Genomic DNA, 19563 nt, shown 5'->3' with positions numbered 1-19563 from the left:
CACTAAAGATCACTTTTATGATCTTGATCGTCATAAACATTTTTATGTTCCAGCCATAAATTACTTCATGTGCTATTTTCTTAAGATGCCAGATTAGCAGGGAACTCTCTCGCAAACATGAAAGCGGAAGTTTTGTAGGGCAAGTGAGATTTGGAAACCAAAACCAGTGCAAAATACACCGAGACCAACGTTATAATGGGACAATGACTGTTACTGTTGATAGTTGGGATAGATCCCTGGGCCTTACTATTATTCTCTCAATCTTCCAGAACATGAAATAAGATATATTAAAAAAAACCCCAGGTAATAGTTGTCTGAAGCAAAAAGCAATAGAAACCCAAAACACTTGTACTTATGCGTATGCCTAAGAAACTCTAGGTTCTTCTGTGTTAATAGTATTTGATTTTCATCTCATATCTTCTGGTTCATTTCTTGTGTTGAGTTTCTGGATAAAGCTCTGACTAAAGTTAGTGTTAATATTCTGTGCTGGTATTTCTGCATTAATGGAAAGAGCTCAAAGTAGGAGATTCCTTGGCCATAGGAGAAGGTTCATGTTGGAGGTTATCTCTCTTGGAAGTCAAGATGAAACCTCATTCAGGAGTAGAGTTTCAGGGATCACTGCGGTATAAATACAGTCTGATAAGGACCTTGATGGCAGTGGCATCAGTAAAACAGAACACGATCTGCCAAGTTAGTTGTCTGTAAGTTGGTTGGGTTTTGAGGACAAAATTGTGTAAGGAACTTGAAAATTTTGCCTTAAACAGAAATTGGTGCATATGCAGGAGTAGGCTGGTGGTCAGCTGGTACAGGTACCCAGGCGGTTTTACACATGGTTTAGCAGATACACAGCACACTGCTTCTGATCGTATTTCCAGAAGGTCTCTTGTCACATAACACAAGACAAGAAGGTTCTGCAGCCCACAAATTAAAAATAAATTCCTAAAGCATATCCCTGGGTGAGTAAGAGAAGGGGAAATTCCCCACTGAAGACATAAATCAATAAGATTTTTTAATATTTATCAGGTACTTAATTTACAGCCAAAGGATGCAGAGCAAGCTTGCTCCGTATAAACTAAAATAAACTTTTCAAAGCAGTTCTTGGATACTGAAGTTCTTGGCCTGTTCCTTGAACTTTTGGTGTAAGCAGAATCAGTTTCCCCCAGATTTCTGTTCTGTGCTTGTAGAAAGCAGGTATTTGAGGAATTGACTATCACTCACAGGGAACACAGAAAAGGAAAATGAAAAAATATGTGGAAGTGGGGCCAGGGGAACTCAATACTGTGGCCCTTAGGAAGAGGGTAATCTTGTGTGCTGGGTATTACCAAATTTTTGTATTTGGAAACTGCTTTCTTTTTCTGTGAAAAATGAATCAAGGCAAAAGAAAAAATTGAAATGTTGAGTCAGATTCTCAGAATATTGATATCTTTTGCACTGACAGCTTGAGCTGGAACTTGAACACAGCTGCTGTTTAGACGGGCTGGATTTGAGTGAAGAGTTTAGTCCTGCTAGCAATTCCTCAAACCCTTCAGTCCTCCAGAGGTGCAAAAAAACCTTCTGTGCATCTTTGCTGTTATATTCCTTGGCTGCAACTTGTTCCCTTGTGCTGTGTGCATCACACATTCAGACACAGTGCTGGCCAGCTGTTTTTAACAGTGGCCCATTTGTCAAAGATGAGGCATTTGGAAATAACCGTTGCCACTACCATAAAATGAAAAAAAAAATTTTGATTCTTGTCTAGTGACTAAAAGGGTTCATCCTGAGTGCCTTGCAGCTGTGGGCTGCTGAGGGACTGCTGTTGCTTGGAGCAGCCAAAGATGTGAAGTGCTTTCTGCCCAGAGCTGGCATATGCACCCATCTTCCAGTTTCGATAAGGTCATATCTGCAATGGGCAGCGGGGTGCAGTAGTGCACGTGGCTGATGTGTTTTGCTTCTGTAATGGCAGGTGATTGTTCAGTGTTTCTGGTAGCAGGGAAGGATGCGATGTGTGATGGGTCAGCTTGGCATGAGCTGAGCAACTCCACCCTGCCAGCACCAGCCAGGGAGGCAGAGAGGTCGGCTGTCAGGGTCTGGAGTCAGTGCTCAACGTACCCCTTCACACGTGTACGTGTGATCCCACCCATGGTAAATTCTGAAGCCTTTCCCATAGGGATGTGTTCTGACCATGGACCGAGCAGAGAAGATGCTTAGGCTTAGCCCTGTTTTGGAGGGACAAGGAGGGGATCGCGCTGTCTCTCCCAGCTGTACTGGGAGCACTGGGTTGCAGAGCAGAGCAGCCCCTGCGTTGCCTTGCCGCAAGCCCTGCTCCGGCTGCTTTCGCGCTACAGGTCTTGCTTTCTCCAAATTTATTTTGACAGGAAGCATTTCTGAGCAAAAGCAGAAATGAAAGCCCTTTTCTGCATTCCAGACTTAGAAAGAACAAAGAAGCGATGATTTGATTGTTCATTATGAAAACAGACTTAACACCATTTCCTCTTTTTGTCCAGGTCTGTTTATAGGGGTGTTGGGAACAAGGAGGCAAGCATGACTCTCCGTGCAGATACTTCTTAGGAGCAGGGTGTGGAGTGGGAACTTGGTCTGTCTCCTGACTGTTCCCTGGTTTGGAGATGGAGTTCCCCACCTTTGTTCATCTCCTGAGAGGTACTGTTTACCCTTCAGCACTGTACAGCGCTCTCGTCTCAGCCACCGACACCAACCCAGTAGGTGTTGGCTGTCAATTCCCAAACCAGCTCTATGGGGCCCTTCTCCTGTGCCACCAACTCAGTCACGTACCCTGCATGTCACACCCCTCCTTTGACTTTCCCTGGGTTTCTGAGACAAAAACTGGTTTGCCACAGGCAGAATGCCAGCTTCCAGGACAAGCTGTATGACGGCAGGCAGATATTGTGCACTGAAAGCTCTTCTTCAGTATCGGCTGTGTCCCCTACGGTTATACAAGTTCATCAGCTCAACACTTACAGCTCTGCAGGTCTCTGCCCCCACTTGCATTTCTAGCAGCCCCACCTAGCACTGCCATGCAGGGCAGGGGCGATGGCATCCCTCCTAAAGACTCTCATCGCAGCCTTTTTGGAGCTGCTTATGGATGCGTAACACTGCTGCCCCGGAGCTGGAGACTCATGCTGCTAGATGGAAATCTGTAATGTGTGGGAACCGTGTTGCACAACTGGTGTTGCATGCTTTTCTCAGAGAGCAACGTGTTTTAGGAGAAACACTACAGGATAAGGGCCTTATCCTTGAGGAAATGAAGGAAGAAAGAACTCGGATAGAGGCTATGGAGCTGAGCTGGGACCGGCTTGTTACCACAATATTGATTTTTTTGGAACAACTCCCTGATAGCTCATTATCACTTTTTGTTTCTAGAGCCTGCTGGTTGAACCTATGGCCTTTTTTCTCTGATGAACATGGTGTGAGCTGCTCAGAAGGAGCAGAAGCCTCTCTGTTCTTTTTCCTAGTGGTGTTTTCTGACTACTTCAGCATGCTCACAGGTGTGGGAACCAAATATTGATCTGAGAAAGATTTCTTTCTGAGTAGGCAGTCGTGCCCAGTGGGATTTCTTATGCCACTGCAAGACCTTAAGCTCTGCCTGGAAAATGAACTCTTTCGGAATGGTTAATTATGTTCTTTCTGGCTCTCTCTTATTCTCTATTTGTTTGAACCTGTCAGGAAGCTGCCGGTGCAGAAGGATGCACAAACTTAGGACTCCCAACAAAGCTGATGGGAGGCACAGTACCTCTTGTCCCTGCTGTCATTGAGATTTGCTTCTCATCTCTGATTCATGGAGTATTAGTTACTTTGTTGATTTATTCTCACACTTACATTAAAAAATGTCTTGGTTTATGGTTAGTTAGTTCTCAAAATGATGGTTTCAATGTTGTTGTGGATAAAGCTGCTTGGGTCTTCATACTGCATTGAGTACTGTGTTTTGGTGATGGGGATTAAAGATGCTGCATGGACAGTCTTCGTGCATGAGCACATCATCCTCTTCCTTCCTTTTCTCCTGACTGTGATACAGTTCCTCAGAAGACTGAATGTAAACCTGAATAGAAAATTGTTTGAATTCTAAAAGGGTAGAACAACTGCATCCCTTCCTGGAGTTAACTGTGGAGGACATTGTCACATATCTCCTTATTTCTCTCTAGAAAGACTTTGGCAGCAGAGGCATAGGGATTATCCTGGAGCCAGCTCTTTCCACTTTTCCAATACACAGCAAATCTTACTTGCTGGTCTGTTCATAGCTTTTGAATAAGTCTATTGCATGTTCCATGATATATTTACTGAAATCCTCCTATGAAATGCCACCTATGAACTCACATTTTTCTCCCATCTTTAAAATGTCCGAGAAAGAACTTGTTTTGCCAAGTGTCTTTGCAGATAGTGTAAAGCATCGTGAACAGGCTTAATGTAAACGCTTGTCATGTCCGAAAGGGAAAGGCTTTATGGAAACACCAAATTGAGCCTGTGCAGGCACAAAATATGAGAGCTCAGGTAGATGCATCCCTGATGAGGGAAAACTATGAAAATGAATCAGGTGAGAGGAAGTTTGGGCAAAGTACTTGCCCTGAAATTTGAGAGTAGGTAGGTGAAAGGGAGGGTGGAAAGGAAATCTTGAGCTGCCCTGATGATGCTGCTTTGAGGATGCTCCTGTGTGGTATCTGTGCTGAGCCCCAGTCACCTGGGACCTGCCTTTGCTTTTCCCTGAGCCCCGTTACTGGAGGATGTGCTTCCAGCTGCAGCCTGCAAGCAGACAGTGCGGGCGTAGAGAATGTTCCCTCTGCTCACCCTCATCATCACTGGGAGCAGAGTACTCCCTGCTGAGCATACAGATGTCTTCTAGCATTGCAAAAAAACCCCCAACCCAACCGTAAATAGGGAGACAGGCAACAAGTGGCTGTGGCTAGCTTCAGATAGTGTTTTTTCCATCCTGTTTTCTTTTGGTATCTGTGGATTTGGCAGTCTGGATGATTTGTGAATGGCACAAACATTTGTTTTTAACATAAGCTTGCTGTGAAGTCACTGTTGAACAGACTGAGAGCCAGGCTGGCAGACTGGAATGAAAAATTGCAGTCCTGGGACCTAGTGAGAGAGCAGCTGCATCACCTTGTGTTTCACCCCTGGAAACCGGGGCATACACCTCTTGACTTGCTGATGTCAACGCTTAACTTCTCCTCCAGAGATCTAGAAGCATTGTACGTGTGCTGGAGGGGATCCTTTGAGGCCAGAGTGGGCCTTTCCTGAAGGAAGGGTACAAGATGAGGGAAATAAAGAAGGTGCTGTTTAAAGAAGCCTTCCACCAGCCCTATTAGCCCCTGCAGAGAGGATAAACTGAAGCACAGCAGACCACGGAGTGTGTGAAATACTGCAGAACAGGTCCTTGAAGCCTTCATTCCGTGGTCAGAGATAATAAATCACATTTTCTCTATTAAGGAGCAAATGTAAAAGTGGCCCATTGGAAAGTGAATGCCTGTAGCATTAACCTCAAAGTGCGTTGCCGAGGCCAATGAGCATTATTTTACCTGAATTGCAAAGAGTCTGGGAACTCGAGAGGTGTCTTTGATGTAGCGAGGGCTGTGCAGACTCCCTGCCCTCCCCCTGGCCCCCACTGCTCATGCCAGGTTATGGGATGGGCACAAACAGTCAAACAGCAGCCGTGCTGCTGAAGGGTGCATGTTTGGGCAGGGTGCCTGTCAATGCTGATCCCTGCCAGGGACTAAACTGGGCTCAGCTCAGCACCGCAGGCTCTCCTGCGCTGGGACCCTTCGCGTGGCCAGTTAGTAGCAGACCCAGGAACAGATCTCAACCCCAGTCCATTCACATCACTGTTGCAACACTTAGAGAGACAGATTTACTGTGCGGGTTCCCATCAGCAGGTTCCTGGGAGGATTTGTGGGGGTGTGATTTTCCCCAAGCGTACCAGGTGCAGCATCCTGTGCAGCCGCGTGGACTCACCTTGTTTGCATTGCTCAGCAACACGGCTGCCCTGCACCCCGTCGGAAATGAAAGTGAAAATCCAGTTGCTTTTTAAAGACGGGAGAAGACGGGGGTGTTCCTTTTTCTCTGGGATCCAAGTGGCTTCTGTGTCTCTTGTGCAGGGCTCAGGAAGAGGAGCTGAATGAATTGGGAGCTGGAACGGCTGCTCGGGTGCGTGGAGAAGGGAAGAGGCACAAGGGCTTCCTCGGACACAAACGACTTTTGAGGTACTCACACTGGCTTCTTTGAAGGGTCCTGTCTTACAGACAGACTTTTCTCTTACAAGTTGGTGCTGTTTCCTCTTTTTAGGTAGGCGTTTAGCAACAGGTAAAGAGGCACTGAAAAAGTCTGCAGCAGAAGGGAAATAATCAGCGTGTTTCACATTTTCTCTGTAAGGAAGGATATGTGTTATTTGTGCCCATGATCTTATTAAATAAATAATACCACTCCTTACAGCCCTAGCTGCCAGCTTTCATGCACTTCTGCACTGCTTTGAGGTTGCTTGTGTGAATGCAAAAACCCAACATTTTCATTAAGTGGTACAATTTTATGTAAGTGTGAGTGACCACAGAAGTAATAGGATAAGTTTTCTAGAGCATTTTCATTTTCTTGTAATTCCTAAATAATTTTTCCCCACATGCAATTAACTTTTTTCTTTTTCCCTAGCTCCTTAGCACGTTTTGCTTATATTCCCTTTTTCAAAATTGCCATCCGGTCATATTTGCAAATACATTTGCCAGCAGGGTTGCAGTAGAAATCTTTGCGACTCTTTTCCTTTAACACGAGCAGCTGTCACCAAGCTGGAGCTGATTGTGTCTGTTTTTTCCTGTGGCTGCTGCCACGCTGTCAAAAGGGACCCGTGGGGACTCTGGTGGCTCTGGATACAGAACAAGACAAAACAGAACCAAAACAGAAAGCATGGGTCAGTAAGGAAATTGGTTTTAAAAGAAAAGAAATTAAACCAGTGAAACGTTTCATTCTCCTTACCTTAACATGCTGCAAGCAGAAAACAAGATGTTTGTAGTGTTTTCTAACGGTTACAGTGAAAAATCTTTTGAAGAGCAGTTGGTAGGAAGCCATGCACTCTGCTCTCAGGATTTTTGCACAGATTTCTCAGCTCAAGGACAGTGTCGTGCTCCTTGCTTTCTGCACTGTCTTGTTGGAACTGTGGGAACAAACTGCACTTGTAGGCTCGCTCTGGAAATTGCTGTTTTATCTCTTTCCATGATTTTGTTTATTTTTTTTCCTTATTGCAAAAGCTTGTTGAGAGCGATATTCAGCAGATAAACAAAGTGAATCCAGTACTGAAAGTAATTAACAAAAATAGCTCTTGTGTAACTTCTGCTCCTTTTGTGGGAAAGAACTTTGAGTGGAAAACAAAATCTGTAGGATCTTCTGAAGTTTTTTTGTTTTTATTTTGTTGCTTCCTTACTTCCTTCCATAGTATTATTTTCTTCAACCTGTTTGAAACTTCAGTCCTCTCTATGGGATAGTCGGGGTGCCAGATAAATCTTTTCTGGAAATGTATTGCATCATTGTACCAGGATAGTTCTGCCTGACTATATAAGCCGTGCACTAAAATGCTCATAAAGCTTTAGACCCCCAGGTGTGGGGCTGGAAGAGACAGGAGGGGCAGGGAAATGCAGTTTACATTCTCCAGTTTACAGCTGGAGAACAGCGCTGGATCTCGTGGGTCTGCAGCTGGTTGGAGAGGGAAGCACATCCACACCCCACGGCTCTGTCACCTCCCGTGGCCGGGACTAGGGTGACCCCCTGCCACAGCTCTGTGCCTGTCACCGCGGGGGCCCCAGCGACGTGGCAGCGTTGGCTGAGCTGTGCCAGAGGCAGGGGTCAGGCAGGCTGAGGATGCAAACTGGAAGGGCGGTGGGCTGGTTTAACTTGTGCTGGAGCAGGAAAATGCAGATGTCTGACCAGAATATTCCAGGTCGTTAGCTTTTGTCTTCAAGAGAGAAGACTTTTCCTCTGGTGGAAGTAATGCTATTGCATTAGTGAATGACTTTCTTTCCCGTCTTGGTAAACATTGGAGTTGTTTATTGTGTTGTGTTTACTATGAAGTTATGGAAGAAGGAAAAGCAGGAGAGATTCAGATTGTGATTTTTATTTAAACAGATCCTTTCCCAAACAAAACCGAGAGACCTTGTTAAAGCTCTGCAACTTGCTGTTTCTGGTTAAATCCGCTCCCTCCTGCCAGTGATCTCAGGTTGGCTTGTTTGGGGGGTCAGGTCTGACCTGCAGAAACGCTCATCAGCTGGGTGTGAATGACTGATGTTTGCTGAAGGAGCTCCAGATCTGTCTGGTTGTTACTTTACTCATCTTCTGCTTGCAACGATTCCACTTTTGGGGTCTGTCTTTCCTTCGTTACAGCTGTGTGGACAACTTCTGCAGCTCTGCAAAGTGAAGGTTTGTATTGCCTTGAAAAGAAAGGCAAGCAGGCAAAAAGCTTGACGAGAAATGTTTTCTATCCAAAGAGCATGTTTCGTTTTAGATGTCAGTGTTTTATTGTTAAAGTAGGTTTAAACTGATGGCAGAAGGTGGCCAAGACAGCTGCAGGCTCTCAGAAACCTGCCAAAAACCCAAGATTTTAAGAAAGCCCTATGGGTGGGGGCAGAGGTCTGGTGGACAATGTTCTGGCTTTTGAAAATGAAGAGAAGAGGGAGAGTAGGAAGGAATGTCACCAGAGAGAAGAGGAAGGAAGATATCCTTTGAACAGAATGAGAGGAGGGGCAAAGATCAGGCAAGACAACCACAAACGATAAGACAGAGTAAATGAGGACAGAAGATACAGACCTCAGGCTGAAAACTACCACTTAACCTCTGGGCAAGTAGCTCTGCCAGATGTGCTGCAGCTGGTCTGTGAGGACTGCATCAGGCTGGCGAATGCACTCTGAGGAGGACAAGGAGGTGTAATACTCTGGAAGTATTTAAAAGATGTGTAAATGTGGCACTTGGGGATATGGTTTAGTGGTGAACTTGGCAATGTTAGGGCTTGATGACCTTAAGGGTCTTTTCCAACCTGGATGAGCTGATGTTTCCAAGGTTGATGACAGTCCCTTGGCACTCAGCTCAGCCGCAGGGGAGAGGGGACAGGCATTGATAACAGGATAAAGGGAATGATGTGTGAAATGGTCCCGATTGATCTGTCCTTGAAAAAAACCCACCCCAAGTCAAAAAGGAGCTATTTTCAGATGTATGGAAAGAGGATGCGGAAAGATGCTGCGCTCATTTGATGCTCTGAGTGTTGCTAATACCTGGTGGGGCAAGAAGAAATTCTTGCAAGATTGCACAGGTAAGCAGGAGCCCTGTGCCTAAAATGGGAGAACTGGTCCCTCGTGTGGTACGAAGTGGAGGGATCCCACCTGTGTGGGTGCAGGTGGAGCGGTGCCAGGACCTTGGCTCTGTCCGGTATCTCCTGGGCTTGGCCCTGCGTGGGGGTGTCGAGGGCTTGGGGCACTACGGAAGGGCCCCAGGTTTTATTCCCCAGGAAATTTTGCAGATAGTCTCAGAGATACCGCCTCCTGTGCCTGCCGGCGGCTGGAAAGGGCTCGTTTTGCCGGTTGTGTTCCTCCTGCCTCATCTGTTTCTGGGAATCGAGGTGGGACTCTCAGCAGCTCCAGACTAGCACAGGTCACGAGAGAGAAGCAATTATTAACTTCTGCTGAAGAATTAATGCATATGTAGGAATTCATGCATAATTAATTTGGAAACTTTCTCAAGGTACTTCTCAGGTAGTGACTTAACAGAAAAAGTTGTTTTAATGAAGGCTGCCAATTAAAAGCTCCTAGGGGCAAAGCATTCGGTGTTTTCCAGAGCTAGGCCAGTGAGGAAAAGTATATGTATTTTCCAGAAATTTTTTTCTTTTTTGGAAAGTGAAACTTGTGTTTTACTAAAACGAATTTCACAAATTCATAACAGTTTCGTTGAAATGATTGAGGGTGAATTTCTGACTAAACCCAAGACATTTTTTTGAAAAGTAATGCTAAGTTTTTGTTTGTTCCTCCTTCGATTTGAACAGATGTTTCCCATCAAATCTTCTAAATTAAAAATAAAATTCAGTTTAACAATATATATTTCATCTGAGGTCAAACGAAACAGCACAAAACATCTTCCTTGTGTATTTTTTGTGTATTTTGGAAGTGACAGCAAGTCAAGACGTTATCTGTACGACTGAATGATGTGTGCAAGGCCACTTCAAGGAGCCTGGAGTGCCTGGATATGGAGCCACCTGCCCAGCAGGCTCTGGAGGGATTTCCCTTTCCCTGCAGAAAGACTGTGTGTCTTCTGCCGCTGTGACTGACCCAGTGATGGAAAGGGGTGCGAGTTTGGCATTTGCAAAAGCTGTGTCAGAGCGCAGCAGCAGCTGAGCAGCACGAGCATTTCTGTGCTGTATCCCAGTTCTTTTGGCTAGAAAAAGCTTCACAGCACTTGGCCTGGAAGTTGTTTTCTTTTTGATTGGAGAAAGAGAATAAGACAGAGATAATGGATGCTAGACAACGCATTTAATGTCCAAACAGGGTGATGACTGAGGGAGAAGCCTGCTGACCCTGTCCTGGGATTGCGGAGGATCTAGGAGAGCATCCGACGCTGCTGGAGCTGGGCACCCCGGGCAGCCCCATGGACTCTCCCCGCCCCACGCGGGTGTGTTTCATGCTTCTGGCCATCGCAGCTTTCCAGCCAAGTGAGTCTCCTTGTTTGATCTTGGTGCTTTTCACCGACGTAAGTAGCTAAAAACTTCTTAACTGTTATTAGAACACTCAGTTGTGTCCAGTTAAAATTAAGACCACTAAACCACTAAGGTGAGAAAAGAAATTAAGAAGGTGAAGGTTGATTTGTTTGATATGTCGCAATCACCTAACTTGGGAGGGGTGACCCTTTGGATCTGTCTGAAGTCAGAGGAGTTGAGTCCTCTCTCAGAGGACTGACTCTTTACCAGGAGGGTCTGAATGTGTAAAACCCCTTTGTCAGCTCTCCGCACACATCAGCACTTCAGCTGGGCTGCCGGTGCATTTTGGCTGGGCTGGGAAACCGTTGCCTGCAGGAATACTGAACTGGGTCAGCGGCAGTGACCTGCAATGCTGCACCCAGTGGTACGTAGTCTGACAACTCACCTCTGAATAATTTTGTCCTGGCATCTGGATGTCTGCGGGAAATATACCTGATAGGATTGTGCCAAGAACGTTTGGAAGGAAAGAAAATGAGAACGGATGATTCATCCAAGCCTGTCTGGGCAGAGGACCTCTTTGCTCAACAGTAGAAATGTGTTTCAACTCACTTCCCAAGCTGCCAGCTTCCTGGTTAAAACCCCAGTGGCAGCAGTTGGGGAAATACATTGTATTTCTACCCCCAAAATTATTTTGGAGACTGGGCCCAGTACCATATAAAAATTGGCAATTGGCAGACAACATCTCCTGAGCCATGACTGTGTTTGTCCACCAAAACTCGTCCCGTTCTCTAGCATTAAAAGTCTGAGGAGAAAACTGGTAGAAAATAATTTTTCTTTGTTCTCTCATTTAGATATTGCCATGCCCACTGACAACCCTGCTGACTCTTCCTTTGGCAAAACAACTGTGACAGTCTACCACTGTAAAGACTGTGAGAGCAACGTGTGCAAATTGTCCAGTTACGAAAACTTTGCAAAAATTGGTGAAACACAAAGTGAGATGTTTTCAAATGAAACCATTCATTTGGTGACCAGCAAAACACGCATCATTATGTGCTTTAAGCAAGAAAATACTTTTTCTGAAGGAATTTATGCCATTGTCTGGGAGAATGACAGAATAGGAATAGGAGACTCGTGTGGCAGACTGAATTTTGGAGGTATGCTCTACGGGGAGCCTGGCTATCAACATATGGGAAACATATTTCTGGTTATGAAACTGAACTGTAATACATTTGGTCAGAGAGTGAGGTTAACGAGTAAACTAAGTTGTCAAAATGAGTTTCTTTTGTGAAAAAATGTCATTAAGTCATTCATAAAAATAAATTTTCTCAGGTCAAACACTGCACTAGTAGAGATCCAGATAAATTCATGTTGCCCTGATTTATAAAGATTCTTTTTTTTTTTTTTTTTTTTTTTTGGTAACAGCAATTCTCACAGTCAAAATCTGCCAGTTTGCAATGTCTGAATCCCGTCCATTTCAGTCAATGCGCACTGAAATCCAGGTCTAGCCTAAAGCACCATTCCCTGTTGCTCTTCTGTACAATTCAGTAAATAACCAGAGGTATCCTGCCAGCTTTCTCATAAAACTGTCAAATTCAGAGGTGGAAATGCCTGCCAGTACAGGTAGCAAGTGGCTCCAAGAGGGCAAAGCTTCATGGTGGATCCGGTTGCACGGGTGTAATTTAGTTGAACTCCGTCCAAGTCAATGACGTTTCAGCGGTTAACATCTGGTTGAATATCTCTTTGGCTTTATTGTCCTGGCTGTAGATGATTCTCTGAAAGTGGGTTTCATCACCTCTCTTGTTAGCCTTAAAGCATCCCTTCTGATCTTATTGCTGGCAGAAGAAATCAGCAAAAAATTCTCAACGTACAAATACGTTTGTTACAGAAGCTTTTTACAAATGTTTGGTGTTCTTAATCACATGTGAAAACTTTTTTACTGTCTTCAAATTTGAAGATTCCCATTATTGGATCATAGAGCAGTTCATCAGCTTTAGCAAGAAGAAAATCTAAATGCCAACTGGTTGATTTGAACAGTTGGTGAATGAAACATCATTGTCGCAATCTCCAATTTTTTGTGGTACATGAAGGATCCCCTTTTTTAACCTATTAACCTCTTTAAGCCTTGATTGAAGATCTTATAAATGTTCCATATTTATAATTAAAACTTCTTCTGTCTTTCAGCTTCCTCAGAAAACGTGAAGGGTGACATCACTCAAATTTGCTGTGAAGCAGAGATAGACCCCTCTGTGCCCAGCACTGACCTGAAGTGCTACACGGAAACATCGGGTGAGAAAACCAGAAAATCAAGAGCCAACATTATTGATGAGGGAAATCCAGGTTAATCTCTTCACTTGTTTGTTCTTTTCTTTGAGAGGTTTGACCAGACAGGTTGACGTGAACAGAATTTTACATGGCGGGGTGGGGGGGCCAGATGTGCTGTACATTCAGACCTTGGACCAACACATGTGGTAGTCACCCAAACTCACAAGCTTTCCCCTCGCCTGTGTAAGTGCCCAGTCCTGGAAATATATATCCATAGGTATGTATCAGTATGTAACTGTAGCTATAGATGCAGGGACGCTGAAGGAAGGTAGTACGTGATGAGTGTGCAACAAGAATTCCACCTACCAGTAAATGATAAATGAGACTTTACGTCTGGACTAAGAGGACATTTGTCAGACACAGTTATTTTTATATCCAAATTTCTTCCACTGTAGAAATCCCTGTTGTCTTCCCTAGGTTATGGACAAACAAGGCATCTTTGCTTGAGACAGTTAAACACTATTTATGCTTTTCTGAGGAGAGTCCTTGGCAGGAGCATGGCTCTTTACTTTTTTGCTGTGTTGTTTAGGGTTTTTTGTGTTTTGGGGTTTTTGGTAATTTTTTGAACGTGTGCTGGATGATTCTATTATTTCTCTTCCAAATCAGACAAATATTAAAATAACCTTTCTAGGTATTTGTATGTTTAAATTCCTGTGCATTGAGGTCTTTAAAAAATGGTCAAAATGGATTTCCTTAGGGGCCTTTGAACCCATCATTAAGGATGTATTACCTAGCTGAATGTCTTGTCCTTACGGGATTCTTGTTTCTGAAATGCACACTATCCAGACATCATCCAGAATTATTTTGCCCTGAAAAATATTCTTCCAGCTTTTACTTTCTACTTATTGCATCTTGTTTTAGAAGAAAAACTGTCTAAAAATAATATCACTAAAAGACTTCACAGAGCTGTTGGCCACCTTTCATTTTCAGGACACAAGGTCTCTCAGCTCTTGTTTTTGGTTATTTCAGAAGAGATGGATATTTAAAGGTATCTGTTGTGGTGGAGAATCAAGGATTACCTTCCAATGATGATAGAGTTGGTTTTTGGTTACAGGTGTCTTAATTTAAGATATCCTAAGCCAAAAGCTATTTGTTCTCTTGTTCATCAGTTCCTTCTCTCGTTATCAGCTTCATGGGGTACATTGCAGGAGCACCAGGTGCAGTCCTTCCTAGCTGGTGCTTACAAAGCAGGCTCATTTCTTGGCACACTGGTTTGATTCACTTATTTTCTTCTACTCTCCAGGTAATCCTCAATTTTCGATCGGTGAGAAGAGCAGCATTGGCGTCATTGCCCCACTACTGGTTCTTGTGGTTTGTGCAGCGGCGCTGGCAGTGTATTGTGTTCGACGGAACCGAAATGGTCGAGGTACAGTCTGACAAAATGTTATGTTTCTGATGGGTAACATGCCTTACAGGCTGCGCTGGTAGTGGAAAAAGCATACAAGCTTTTTTTTTCTGGATCTCATTTCCATAACATTGTTTATGAAGCTGCTGAGTGGTACTCGCTGTGAAGGGGAGGCTGGGCTCACAGCTGGTGTGAACTCCACCTCTGCATTTGCTGCCAGGGCATAGTCCCCAGTCAGCTGGCTTTATTATGAAAAATAAGTACAGAACAAATTTCCTCACTGCTACTGTAATACAGCCGAGCGATTGCCCTCCTCAGCCTTTCCTCAATGGGATCCAGTTCCTTGGAGCGGTCTCAGACTGCGACCTTGCTGTGCAGCTTCCCCTGCAGAGACATATCCCAGCTCCGGAGACCGCTGAACATCCAGACGTGGGCTGACAGGTCATTTATGTGAATGGTTCCCACTCGCAGCTCTGTCCACTGAAGAGCTAATTTTAATTTAAAAAAGAATATTTTCCTAAATCTATCCAAGGGGGGAAGTTTGCTTTGCAGACTAATATGCATGGAAGGGTTGGGATAGTCTCCATGGAGTAAACAGCGAGTCATGAGAATAAAATCTTCTGGAAATGTCTTCCTTCCTCCATATGGCTCTCTGCTCTTCCCTCCTCCTCCACAACACAGAGACTCTGCGGTATTTTAAAGTGAGATAATATTAAACCACCTCTTACTTCAGAATAGTTGTGCTACAACAGAGTATAGAATGTGGGATGCAACTGTGCCATTGCATGGGAAAGTATCACACCTGCCTCCGTGGTGGGGATTCGTGGGCAAAACACGAGGCCTGTGGATCAATTTGAGTTGCGGACACCAGTGTGTTGTTTAGGAATTTCAGATAAATTGGGGAAAAAACAACTGCAAGTCTGTTAGTTTTAATTCTTCTAAGTAAGACCTTGGTAATGCTGGTACTTTTTTGCTTTTGTTTTCCTAGGACGTGTCATAGTGCTCAATCAGATTTTTGAAGGTAAGATTTGACTTTTTGGGGTTTAATTATGGTAAAGGATGAAATCGCATTACTACAGTGGCAGAAGGGTGGGTGTTCAGTGAAGGACTAGCTGTGTTTACTAGGACCGTGTTCAGTGGATACCCTCCTTGCATCATGTCTGAGTCAATAAACTTTAGCCCTTGTGTGACTCTGCAGTGGTTCCAGTGCTCGTGTGTCGCTCATTTACACACTTCTGCAGACGCTCGTTGACCCTGTATCCTGTAGCCAGCCTGGCTCCAGGGTTTATGGGACCTTGTGTAATACCAGAAGCTGAGATGTGTCCTCTTAATTACTGAGCTAGCCCATCCTCTTTTACAAACAAATGCTCCTGTTGACTTTCCCCTGGTAGTTGATTGTTTCTTTCTAAGAGCCCAAGAATTAAATTTCTAAGTCTGAATTTGTTTAAGGCTAACTTTTTGGTTAGAAGTTAGTTAAAGGCTGAGATTTTTACCTTGTGCTCCCTTTCTAGTGAATGGAGAGAACTAGCTGTCTTGAGAAGACGGCTGATCTCACCTTAAAATGGTTTTAAGATGAAACAGATTCATTACCTTGTGAAGGTGCCAGTTTCTCTCTGGTAACTCTAAAGGAAGCCAATGGTAACAAGCTGAGATGTTTGAACATCTCCAGTTAGATAAAACTCAAGGCTATCTCTGAAAAACGTGAGTTGGACAAGTGCTTACGAAACCCAGTAAGGACAACACAACGCTAGCCTCACTGCCATTGTGCCATTAAGACATATTAATAGATCCATTGGGGTGACAGGTAAAAAACTTACCATGAGTGGATCTCCTGAGGTCCTGCCCCATGGTGTAATGCTTGGTGATGTTTCAGGTGTGTCCTCGAGCTCCTCTAAGGCAGAGGCCACGGCAGCCAGGGCAGGGTTTCAGCAGAGATGCCGTGAACTCACTGGCAATAAAGCTGCGATCTTTTCTCCTTTCAGAGCAAGAGGCGGGCCAGTAGCAGATGGGAGAGGGTAGCTGCCCTGAGGACTTCACGTTCCAGATCTCCAACCCTAAATAAAGGCGGCTGGATTGTAATTCTCACTGAAATCGACCTGTGCCTTTGGTGGCCTCACAGATATTTTTTCATTCAATTCTTCAGCTGTTAGAAAAGCCACAGAGATTCCTAGCATGGAAAGGCTCTCACCTGTTTGAGAAACATCTGCAAATGAGAAAACCAGGCCTCTGTGCCAGCAGCGTGCTCCTCAGTAATGCCGTACACTGTTCAGCTGAAGGAACAGATGCTCATTTTATACAAGACCTCGTGGTAGTTTTCGCACATGTACCTTCACCAAATCCATGTGTTCACAGAGGACTGTGGTTGCTACAGTCGTCCACCTCCCTGGATCTCCCGTCTTCTCCTGGATCTTTGCTGAGGACAGCAGTCATTGCAAGATGTGTGGCTGGCTCAGCAGCACGGGTTTAAACCATCTGAATTTTCTCAATGGTTTTAATGATCGAAACTATCGTTGCATCTGGAATTCTTCAGAGAACTGTACCTGTGCTCAGGAAGGATGTGTTGAACCCTGAGGCAGATGCTTCTGCGTGTCTTCCATTTCGTAACACAATGGCACAGCCATAGTTCTTTATTTGTTCAATCCCCAGGTGGTCTCTAGATCCAAAAAAAAAGCATTTTGTACAGATGTCTGGTTTGTTGAATTAGAGGGACCTGGCCTTTTGAACAGACTTTTGATTCTGCAGCCACCTGCAAGCTGAGGGCATCTCCTCTGGTGCTCGGCTCTGTGCAGGGGTGGACAGGAGGGTTATATCCAGCTCCCTCAGGAACGGCATTGGGTCACGGAGGCCATAGCCCCTTCCCAGGCTGAACAGAAGTACGATATCAATCTCCCTGACAAATTAGGTCATAATAATGGCAATTTTAGTGTAGGACACTATCAACAGTAACACCAGTGGATAGGAAGGTACATTGACATACCCGCTCTGTTTTCTTATCATAAAAGGCTGCGGTATTTCTGCATCTGAAGACAGGTATGGGTATCCTGCATGCAGAGAGTACGTGATGAATACTGCTCTTCAGGATCCCCATCTGGTAGCTCACAGGTGGTTTGTCATCTCTAAATGATTTATCATTCACACTTGATTTGAGTAAATCCAGAAAAGTTAGCATTAGACCTAAACTAATATCAAGGTTTTGAAGAGTAATCAACCATCAGCAGCACCATTGCAAAAGCAGATCCATGAAACAGGATGAATGCTTGCTGAATCATTTCTATATGGTTTAATTACCCATAAAGCTGTATCTGAAACTTTGGAAAAGGGACAAAGTGATATTTGAGAACTCACATTGTACTAAGTTGAGGGATTTGGGTTTAATGATGTGCAGATTTGATTTCTACTCTTTAACACCAGCTGGGGCCAGAGAGCTGGACATGTTTGGAGGAGAAAGGTTGTATGCACACCTCTGCCCACTGATGGTTGCTTAGCTAAATCAGTCACAAGACGCAAGTCACAGACCGATGTTTATGGCTCACTCGAGCACGCTTTCCTTTACATCTCTTCTGTCTTTCTACTGATGATTATGCAGATTCAGAGACATCACTAGCAACTGCTTCACTTTGCCCCTCCTGAGCTGTGTTGTGCTGGTAGACACCAATCATCCCACATCTCAGGGAGAACTGTAATAAATAGGTTTAAAGATCTACAGTGTTTGTTCTAAGCAACTGCATTGTGTTGTTTTGCAACATACAAATATGGGCAAATATTTGTTTATGAAATAAAAAATTACTGAAGACACAAAGCAGTCTGACTCACCAAATGCCATAATTTGATAACTGTAATTTCACTATAATGATTCTTTTTATTTTGTGTTGTTATACTCATCACAATAAAACATCAGCTTAAAAAACTGGCAATTCAGTGGTAACCCTGGGCTGATCATACTGTTATTCGGTGTGTTCATCTCCTGTACAAAGCATCTCCATCACGTAATTCCTGATCTCCTGATCCAGTATTGTTGTCATGATCCACTTCTTAAATATTGCAAAAACAAAGCCAGGGAGTAAGAGATGTCTCATGGTATCTGCTTTTGTATCCAGCAGAGAGCCTTTGTAGGGCTAATTCAAAGCTCATTTCACAACCTGCCTGTGTTCTGGTTTCTTTACAATAATTGATGAAATTTCTAAACTTTCAAGCATTCAGTCTTTGGGAACAACCCCTTTCCCTCTGTATTCATACAGAGACCAGTGCTGCAAGAAGAGCTTCTCATCATATCAGGGAGGGAGCAGGAGCTACATGTGAATTGTAGCCGAGGTTCCCTTTTGTGGGTGGTTAGTGGTGGTTAGCAGCGCCTGTGTACTACAGACCCTACGGAATGTGGGGCCAGGAGGTACCCGAGAGGTACATACCATGCTGTTGCCTGGAAATTATGCATATTGCATAATTATAATTATGCAAATTATCTGCCAAGCTGCAGATCAAACCTGTAGTTTAGTTAGCAGGCTTTGTATAATAAATTAAATTTTACCTGAAGTCATGGAGCATCTCTCATCCACTTGCTCCTTGCAGAGCCAGGACTCTTGCATTTGCAGCCACCAGCCGGGCAGCCTGCTGAGCCTGTGGGAACAGTGACCTGAATTGATTGTGCCAAGTGCCTACATTTCCCGTAAGGCCACAACAGGGAGATAATTGCCTGACTTTGGCATTGTGAAGGGCAACTTTGCACCTATCTTTTTTCAGTTGACTGTAAAGGGAAGGTAGGTGCTCACCATACAGAGTGGGAGTTGTTCAGTAGTAGGAAACTGTGGGCGTTTTAAGTGTGAAGTCAAAACCAAGATATACCTTTCGAGAGAAGTCTCTCTTCCCCCTCTCTGTCACATTCTTTGTGATACTAAGGCAAAAGAAGCAAGTTGCTCACGTCTTTTAGTAGACAACTGATGTAGCTGGAAGTAAACAGGCCAGCTTGTGGCATACAGCCCTTTCCTCAGGTCTTTAACTCCCTGAGAACAACAAAGACCTTTGAAAATGCTGTGGATATCACATCTCCCAGCTGCATCTCTCTTTCTTCTACTCCTCCCGTGCTTCCCTGGCCAGAACGGTAGGTACGGCATAGACACTCTTACGTTTCACAAGTTTTAATATTTTCTTTACTTTCTTCCATAGTCTGTTGTCTCAAACAGGTTCCTGGCAAATTGACCATTAGCAAAACTGGGTGAAACTTTGAAAAACATTCCCTGAAATTATAGAATGAGTT

The 19563-nt window shown here is 44.3% G+C and overlaps 1 protein-coding gene across 1 annotated transcript in view; it reads left to right on the top strand.

Moving 5' to 3' along the window:
• Window positions 1-10596: 10596 nt before the first annotated feature.
• LOC104469934 overlaps window positions 10597-19563 on the top strand; it is a 15306-nt gene continuing 6339 nt past the window's right edge. The window contains 5 exon segments of the mRNA XM_010084681.1: window positions 10597-10660; window positions 11497-11637; window positions 12827-12931; window positions 14211-14333; window positions 15301-15333. Of these exon segments, the coding sequence (XP_010082983.1) occupies window positions 10597-10660; window positions 11497-11637; window positions 12827-12931; window positions 14211-14333; window positions 15301-15333 (466 nt within the window).

Source organism: Pterocles gutturalis, unplaced genomic scaffold, assembly GCF_000699245.1.
Source record: "Pterocles gutturalis isolate BGI_N339 unplaced genomic scaffold, ASM69924v1 scaffold6330, whole genome shotgun sequence".
NCBI lineage: Eukaryota > Metazoa > Chordata > Aves > Pterocliformes > Pteroclidae > Pterocles > Pterocles gutturalis.
Note: the sequence above shows the minus strand (reverse complement) of the source record. Positions and strands in the feature narration are given on the sequence as shown.